This window comes from Lytechinus variegatus, chromosome 1, assembly GCF_018143015.1.
Source record: "Lytechinus variegatus isolate NC3 chromosome 1, Lvar_3.0, whole genome shotgun sequence".
Taxonomy (NCBI): Eukaryota; Metazoa; Echinodermata; class Echinoidea; order Temnopleuroida; family Toxopneustidae; genus Lytechinus; species Lytechinus variegatus.
In genome coordinates, this window is record NC_054740.1 from 77,775,192 (window position 1) to 77,784,537 (window position 9,346).

The 9,346-nt window shown below is 36.7% G+C and overlaps 1 protein-coding gene across 5 annotated transcripts in view; it reads right to left on the reverse strand.

Moving 5' to 3' along the window:
• LOC121423875 (dynein heavy chain 7, axonemal-like) overlaps positions 1-9,160 on the reverse strand; it is a 103,243-nt gene extending 94,083 nt beyond the window's left edge. For all 5 annotated transcript variants that reach the window (XM_041619430.1, XM_041619423.1, XM_041619405.1 and 2 more), the window contains exons 1-9: positions 8,916-9,160; positions 4,785-4,856; positions 4,066-4,174; positions 3,573-3,711; positions 2,315-2,411; positions 1,692-1,875; positions 1,023-1,221; positions 618-737; positions 5-188 (exon numbers count right to left, since the gene is read on the reverse strand). In XM_041619430.1, coding sequence (XP_041475364.1) covers positions 5-188; positions 618-737; positions 1,023-1,221; positions 1,692-1,875; positions 2,315-2,411; positions 3,573-3,711; positions 4,066-4,174; positions 4,785-4,856; positions 8,916-8,930 — 1,119 coding nt within the window. In that variant the 5' untranslated portion in view covers positions 8,931-9,160. The remainder of the gene's footprint in view (positions 1-4; positions 189-617; positions 738-1,022; positions 1,222-1,691; positions 1,876-2,314; positions 2,412-3,572; positions 3,712-4,065; positions 4,175-4,784; positions 4,857-8,915) is intronic.
• Between the last annotated feature and the right edge of the window lie 186 nt (positions 9,161-9,346).

Consider the following 9,346-nt stretch of genomic DNA (forward strand, 5'->3'; position numbering starts at 1 on the left):
TTACCGGTGACTGGTAGATGAGACTACTGAAGTCATCCATGGATACTAGACACAGTTCCTGGAGTTGCTGGGTCATCAAGGTGGCAGCACAGTTGAAGAAAGCCTCAAGCTTCTTGCCATTGTGGTTGCTTGGTACCAGCTTCCTACGGTTACCCTGATAGTAGATATTCTGAACTTCAGGAAACCACCTGATGAGGAAATGTACATCATTCTATGAAAACATCTTCACCAGTTATAATATTGGCACCATTTTCATGAACACTCCCAAGAGGATCAGAAATGATTTTTGTAGATGAAGGTATTTATGTTGTATCTGGTTTTAAGTTTGGATCAATTTTACCATACCTTTGTGAATCAAATACTTCAACATCAATGTGTTGAATTTAATCCATGGATTAAGTTTAACATATCTGCAAATTCATGCCATATTTGGTAATAGATGATATCTGTATATATAAGTGTCAAGATGTTGATTAATGCAAAAGAAAATTTAGCTTTTACATGATTCATCATTAAGGTTAAATCCTACTTGTCTTAGCAAGCAATATAATTTAAAAACTAGTTGAAAAACCATGCGTGAAAATGCTGAAAACAAAAACAGTATCACCCCCACTTACTTCTTCATCAATTTCTCTTTGGCTCCTTCTATGTGTCTCATGACAAGAGTCTGGAACAATGGTAGCTCCATGGATGTAGACTTCTGATGAAACTCTTGGATGTCAACCAACCTCAAATTTCTGTATCAAATAAACCCCAAAAAGGAGTGTGATGAATTATCAACAGAAAATAAAGTTCATAGTTCAATAATATGAGATATGACATATACATGTAGCTTAAATTACATCTGTACAAATCTAATAGGGGCAATATATAAAATTAATATTTTAGAAATGAAAGTCCCATTTATCATTCCACACATCTCGATTGATCTGTAACCTATTTCCCATGAAAGTTCAGAGAAACTGACTTTTGCCTATTCAATGCTACAAGAATACTGACCACCTTCAGATAGATCCACTTACCCGAAGGAGACATGCCAGAGCTCAAGGACTTGAAGCATGGTAGGGTTGGTGATGTCAAGATCTTGGACAATAGCAGCCTGGGCAGTGAGGAAGGACTTGTTCCAGGGCTTGGGTACAACAGAAAGTTCAGCACGATGAGGAATAACTTCCTCTTGCTTGTCATCATCCCTCTCTCGGGGGTCACGCAGGACAAAGTCAACTGAGATGGAAAATATATCATAGGTCTTTAGACAAATGCTATCATTTTAAAAATCGCTTCGAAATCAAGTAATGTATTGCTACTGCACTTGCTTTCTGACAGTCATTCCAATAGAATACTTTACTCTTTAGAAAATTTTGTAATACGACATTAGAGATACAATTGATAACATGAGAATGATGTAGCCCCCTTATTTGCACAATATCCCTTTCAAATCACCAATGGATTCAATGCAATTGGTACTTGGATTGAACATTAACCAGAAAAATATCCCCCATACTGAAAATAAAATCCTTTTTCCCTAACACAAGAATGTTTCAATTAGCCATAAGAATGATCATGTATCTTTATATTACAGGGCACTGGCCAAATAACAGCACTCTAAAACTATGAAAATTGTTCATTTTCAAAAATGAAAAAAAAAAAGTATTAAAGAATCACATAAAGAGTAAATTGTGAATGGACGTTACCAATGGCTTTCTTGACGCTGAGCAAGTAGTCTTCTTTCATCTCATCTGAGAGGGTTTCAATAGTTTCCCCATGACCTTCCTTGAGACCCTTAGCAACCAGCTGCAAGACATTCTCCAACCAGGAGTCTTCCATAGGAGCTACATGCTCTGTGTCTATCCCATTGTGGATGTAGTAATAGTAGCGCTGCATACAAAGAGTAATTACATTAGTTTGCCTTATTAAGAACTGACATAAATCAGTGTTAAAGTGCAGAAGAAAATCAGAATTGGCAAAAAGTTTAGCAACCCCATTCTTAACTATAGGTCTGGTAATATGAAACTTTGCCATTCTGTTATTACAAGCACAATTCTGTTTACATACAAATGAACTTCTTTCTTTATCCCACCAATTCTTTTCTGATAAGAGAAATTAAGGTACATGTATGCACAAGCTAAATATTTCAAAGTGGTGTTATTTTCAGAAACTTCTTATATCATGACATACATAGTGAAAGAAAAATAACAAATGATATGCTTCATTGTGTATTTCCCATCATGAGGCAAAATCATTAAGACATTCAGTTCACATACACCATGCCATGTCAGATTACACTGAAATCCTAAATGATCTCATCATGGCTTACCAGAATATCTTTCTCAGCAGCTGTAGGTGATCCTGTTCTTGATAGAGGAGGGAGTTCCCCTTCGACAGAAGGTGGTCTTGCTTCTGTTTCTTGTTGCCTGTAAGAAAGGTGTTTCATAATTAAAACAAGTGGAAATCCTCTAGCAGTCTGGCCTGCATTACGCGATTTAATATAGAAGCAGTGCTAACTTTGAAAACTACTACAGAATAATCATTCACAAAAACACCATTCATATAATAACATAATACCACGTTCATTGACCATAAATGACATTTGAACGGAGACTTAAGACTTGCCAACTACACCCATGTCCACATTTCATTCACTCTATCCATAAACTGTCAAAGTTATGATAGTAATTCAACAAATACCTCAACTTGACCAAAGTTCATTGACCCTAAATGACCTTTGAACTTGGTCATGTGACCTGAAACTCAAGCAATATGTTTACTAATACTTGATCAACTTTATGCCCAAGTTTTATGAACTAAGTCCATATAATTTCTAAGTTATGATGTCATTTCAAAAACTTAACCTTAGGTTAAGATTTGATGTTGACGCTGCCGCCGCAGTCGGAAAAGTGGCGCCTATAGTCTCGCTCTGCTATGCAGGCGAGACAAAAATGTGTTTTGGATTTAGTCATGGAATTCTTATATAGCATCTTGCTTTAATACATGTAACATTATCAATCAACAATAGCAATATTTTGGGGGTTCATTAATTCACTGTTTGATCACAAGAATTTTTAAAGTGTAAACCTGTGCTTTAATGAAACACTAAAAATACTGCATCAACAATAGTAGAATTTGGAGGGAAAAAAAAGAAAAGGGCAATTTTCATAATATCCACTCAAAAGTAATTTTTTGAGATAGGGTGCAAAATTCACATTTGTTGCCATGAGTTTGATTGGAAATGAGCCTCTCAACCTACAGTATCCAGATAATCTACATAAGCAGTAATTTCAAACCATACAAAAAGCATGACTTGAGTGAATAGTGATAAGACATGCGTGTATTAGGAAATTGTTTTTCAATGTACACAAGTTTGTAAATTAAATTACGTGTAATTGATACATGAGTGTGACCACAGTCTCAAAACCACCTTTGTACAATTTGGGGCCAATGTGATGTCTAGATGACTATAATTTGGCCTACTGCTTAAAGCTCTTTGTATACTTTTGAAATGCACCATGTTAATCCAAGTATTATTACACTGAACCAATTTTAAATCGTTTTTTTTTCTTCTCATGAATACTTACATAATGATATTGACAAGGGCATTCCTGAAGCTTTCTCTGTCCTTGCGTGGATGCCCAAAGGACTTTCCTTTCCCGTTGGTTCCATTCTGTTCTGCTTCATTAGACTTGGTCCTGGTCCTGGTTCTAACTTTCCTTGATCCTTGAATAAGAAATACAATTACATTATGCATCACGTACATGTATCTCTAAATTGCATATTTAATGTGGAATATTCAATGTTGACGGGTTTGAGCTCAATGCAGGTTCCTTGATCAGGCAATATTCCAGATGTGTTGCTCTTACATCAAAACTAAATGTCTCTGTTGAATCATTTAAAGATCTTCTAAAAACAGTTCCACTTAAATCATAACTCATAGTGCACCTCAAATACTCTACAGAGTAGATTTGACACTTTACAAGTTACGTTATTATTCTTATTAGTAATATAATTTCAAACATGAATATATGTGATGGTAAAGATGTCAATCTAAAGAGGAAAAGAAAAGAAGCTTACTTGGAGTGATCTGTGCTGATACACTCATATCCTCTACTTCATCTTCAGGAGGTTTCCCGGACAGGACAAAAGAAGGTGGGTTGGCCTGCCATACTGGCTTGCTTCGTTTCTGTTACAAACAAATTAACAATCTTGAAATAAACTTAATTGGGAAGGGTCATTTCATAAAATAAGAAATATAATGCATAGGGATTGAAGCTGACTAACCCTGAAATATTCAAAATAGTATCCCTTCCAATTATTACAAACAGCCCATCTAAATTGTCATTTTTAATACCAAAAAAAAATTGAAAGTACAGAAACAAGAGACTCTTGGAATATATTCATATATTTCCTATATACAGGTATCCAAATCTTCAACCCTCATGGAAATTTTCACAAGCAATGCTACTCATATTTTACATTTCTTAGAAATCATATTTACTATAGTTCTCATTGTTGGTACATGTACATACAAATGTCCAAATGCATAATATCTGAACAGTATACATGTAGGCACTACATTTGAAATACACGCATATGTACTCATAAATTTTTAAAAAAAATTTAAAAAAGGGGGAATACAAATTTATACTGAGCACAATATCATACTAATAAATTTAGAACATTTAGGTCATTACCCATAAAATAGAAAATGGAAAAAAGGACATTATCAACACTGACCGTTACAATGTCTAAATTAATGTAAATCAATTAATCAAAAAGTGTTTATCACTTACTGCAGGTAATGTTGGCAGAAATGACTGAATGTCATCTGGTTTCTTTCCTTTATTTTTTAGAGGAGCTTGATACTGCATAAAGAAAAGGATAATAAAAAAATGTTCACATGAAAGAATGTGCTATCCATAAATCTGAATCACTTCCACATAGTAAACAGGCATATTCCATTCAATCCAATTTAGGTTTAGGGGAAGGCGGGGTAAGTAATAAGTCATTTTTTGCTTTTTGCATGTTAGGACCGATATGACTAATAATCTTGTAGAAATACATGTAAGTACCTTGCCATAAAATTTAATTATTTAGAAACATTTTTTACCAATATGTAACTTTCTACTCCCACACTGAAAGGCACTGTCACCTTTGAAAAAAAAAATATCAAATGGCTCAACTTGCCCCACCCGGCCATGGGGCAAAAAGCAGCATGATATCTTATTATTTATAGTCTTTTCACTTGCTAATTCTCTATAAATACTAAAATCCTACTAAAACAACTGTCTTGTGAAATTTCTATTTCAATGTTGAAAACAATGTGGTGGGGTTAGGGGATATGCAATAGGTTATCAATATTTGTTCTAAAGCCGTTTCCTATCGGATTTCTTGGTTTTTCAGCGTGATTTTGGTCTGGTCAATACAATTTTGATTAATTCTACTGAATTTTTACTTTTTGTTGCTTCTTTTTCTTGTAAAATCGATTCTTACCGTTTATGGACACTGCACCTACTCTCCCGCGCGTATCGTTTGTAATACGCAATAATTTTAACGCGCGCAAGGTGGTCGGTTTCAAAAGAGGTGGTCGATATGTGGTAGTCTCACCATACTAAAAATTGATGAAACTTTGCATGTAAATTTTTCTAGGGCCTAAATGACTTTCTAAAATTAATCGTCCGGCCACACAACCTGTCCGGACACACAATTGGGTATGGTTGGAACTACCCCTTATCGACCACCTAATCTTCTAAGCATCGTATGTGCGAAAATATTCATCAATACCCAGATTTCGTCTCATTTGTGCAGAAAATTAAGCAGATCAGATTCCCATGTTTCGCTCGGCGACTCCGATTCAATCCGCGTATATATCGACGAACAACGTCAACGAATACGACGATTTTCCATTTGCTCATTACTATTAGGCCTAGCACCCGTCTTTTGAAACCGAGGTGGTTGATATGTGGTAGTCTCACCATATGTATGCGCTCGTGTGTGTAAAGTCAATGGGAGATGAAAGAAGTCACTGCTGCCGACAAGCCTTGAAATAAGCACCTGTGAGCCGGGAGCAATTTTTTTTTTAAATTGCCCCCGGCTCACGGGCTTTTTACAGGAACCGGGAGCAATTTTCTGGAACCAGGGGCAATTTAAAAAAATATATATATAACGGTGAACCACACCGCAAATTTGTTTATAGTAAGCGCAGCTCCTGCAATTTTTTAATTAGTAAATGAATAGCATATGCTAAGTATTAGGCTTATTCAAACATTCAAGAAATCAGATTTAATTAGTTTTGACACCCTCACTCCACATCCCCTTTACAACCACACACACATGGGCTTATTCATTTTTCGTCTTTAATGAACCATGATCAATGAACCCCCCCCAAAAAAAAAAAAAAAAAACTAAATAAATGAATAAATAAAATTAAAAAAAGAGAGAGAGATGGAGAAAGAGAGAATTCAGATTAAATAATACATTTAGAAAAAAAAAATAATTTTAACAGTTTTTTTTATGGTTTGAATCATGGGAGTGGGTGAGTGTTTGTGTGTGATTGTGACTGTGAGGTGCACTTGGATTGCATATAAATTATGTTAAAGAAATTAAACGAAATCAATGAATAACTCAGTCTATTCAAATTCCAGCACATAGCCACAGGCTATGTACATGCATTGTAGGTTCACGTACCTTAAGTTTTTCACAAGTTATTTGAAAACGCAGATCTCCACAGAAAATGCCTTTCATTCTGGGAGAGTCTGAATTCGGTAAAAATGTATTCATTAATAACTTAAATATTCATCACAATGAAGAAATCATAAAGTTTTTTGACAATTTTCAAAAATTAACATGAAATCTAAACTCTATCTCAAACGGAAAATCACCATCACTTAGGCCATTACTGATAGAATTCTCACCCAGAGCTCTGGCAGACATGAGCTCAAAACTGGCTTGCTAACACCACACTCAAGTGCACGCGGCGTCCTCCTATTTTTTTTAGATGGAGCCTTGTTAGATTATTTATTGTCTGATATTTACCCCTCTCCAGGAAAGAAATTAAAAAGCTACAATTCACAACTATAAGCTAAGTTATTTTGGATTATTAAGGCTCCGTTTTGACAAGCAAGGTCGGCGACTGTGAGGATAAAAGACTTGCACATCGTATGCGCTGTGAACAGGGATTTATCTCCTGTGCAATTCGAATTACTATATCACAGAATTGTGATATCCCGACTGGAAATGTGTGCATTAGAAATTGCACATGGTGAAGTATAGAAAAACCGCTACCGGAAGAACGCGCGCACATGTATTACAGGAAAAAAAAAAAACGGACGTAGCTCACTTTTTATGGTACAGAAAAAAAGACGCACTTGGCAATTTTAAACTGTGTTTATCGTAAATTGAAAGTTATTTGATTTTGGCTTTACAGATATTTATTACATGTATGAATGATATTATAGGAATAACGCATTCCGCGGAGTTGTTTAGCGAATATGCAGTGCATGCACGAGAGGTTTCTTCTGAGCATGCGCACTCCACACGAGCCGGAGGCGAGTGTGGAGTGTGCATGCGAAGAAGAAACCTCGAGTGCACTGCATATCGCTGAAAAACGACGGGTAAAATGCGTTATTCCTTTTATAAGATGGCTAAGTAATTTCGATCGCAATTTTAAGCACCTTATATGAGAAAGAAATAATGAAATAGATCTAAATCAAATATCAAAAGTTTTGAAATTGCACTTACCGTGGGTTAGACAATTTGGGTGCGCGAAATTTGCACGGGCGTGCAGGGATAGACACTTTTCGCGAATGATCACTTGGTACGCTTTGACCAATCAGCAAGCTGCAAATTATTAAGCCATCTTATATGGCTTCACTGCTCACTCACGGCGGGCGCAATTACCTGGAAAATATTTGCGCCCGGTTGTCAAAATTTTGATGATTTTGGGGCTTCATGGGCGCAATTGATGGCGTTATGAGCGCGAATTTGCGCTCAGCGCCCACTTATTTCAAGGCTTGGCTGCCGATGAAATGAACGGCAGTGAATTATGGACATAATGAGTGGTGACTTAACACGTTAAACCCCCGGTGGGGTCACTCACCCGCAGAGGGGGACACGTATGACCGTTACCACAAATGCAAGTAACCCCCTATTGCAGTCAATTTCAAGGACATTTTGTGAAATTTACCCCCCTATTTTCACGCAAAACAAGGACAAAATTGCGGTAAAATGGTACCTTGAAACACCCCTAATTATAAGATTGTAAGGACACTTTTGCCAATTTCGCAAACTTACCCCTATTTACCATATTTCAAGGACAGGGCATTTATAACCTTTACTCATTAGAGGAAATTGCAGCACAGGCGTCAGAGTGCTCAGTCCTGAAAGATGACCAAGAGCCATGTCATACTGATACAATAATCCAAAAGAACTTTGTTTTTCTTGAAAAATAAGAAAAGTAGAATTCTTTGTAAAAATAAATGTAGAGTTGTCCACATAACGATACAGAGCATGATGAGCCGCTGCGAGCCCTCTGCAGCTGGTGACTCGGCGACGGATTTTACTTAATTCCCGTGATCGTTCTCCCCTTTTTCCGGACCCCTATTTCCATCAGATCGAGGACGGTGAGCACCCCTATTTTCACTACTTCGAGGAGTGTTCTGTCCGCGGACGTTACGTGAAATTGACCCCTTTTCCCGCGATTTTGGTAACGGTCATGCGGTCCCCAAGTCATATTGAGTGACCCCACCGGGTTAAACCAGGATAATAGTACCGGTATCATACCATTAATGAACGGTGAGAATTTTTTACATCTGACAAACGCAAAAATTACTGTCACCCTCGGCCCATCCCTTCACACAACCCATACAGACATCAAATCAAAACTTCAATTTAAAATGTCAATGTCTGAAAAAAACAGAACTCACCTGGACGTCGGCCATTATGTCCTTGCTTAATAGGCCACAGATTATCGTACAAAACTTAATTCAGCATGTCGTTCTTTCAAGAATATTCCTAAGAGTACAAATATGTTATTTAGTTTATTTTGAAACAGCAATCGATAGGCAAAGGCGTTGTATCATTTATAAAGTTGAGCCTTGTCACTGTCTTTTGTCAGTCAAGCTTATCGAGTTGCGCGACGTTACATAGACTTTGCACGTAGAGATACGAAAATGCACACTGCCTATGCGCAAATCAGCGGTGTGTTGCTACGGCTACAAAAATGACCCGGAAGTACTTTCTAGTGTCACCTGCTCAATTTCCTGTTTAGAGTTTGCCGCTTGCTACATGGAATATTTTGAGAGTTCATAAATCTACAGCGTGTTGTATTGTTTCTTTTTCTTCTTCCTATATAAGT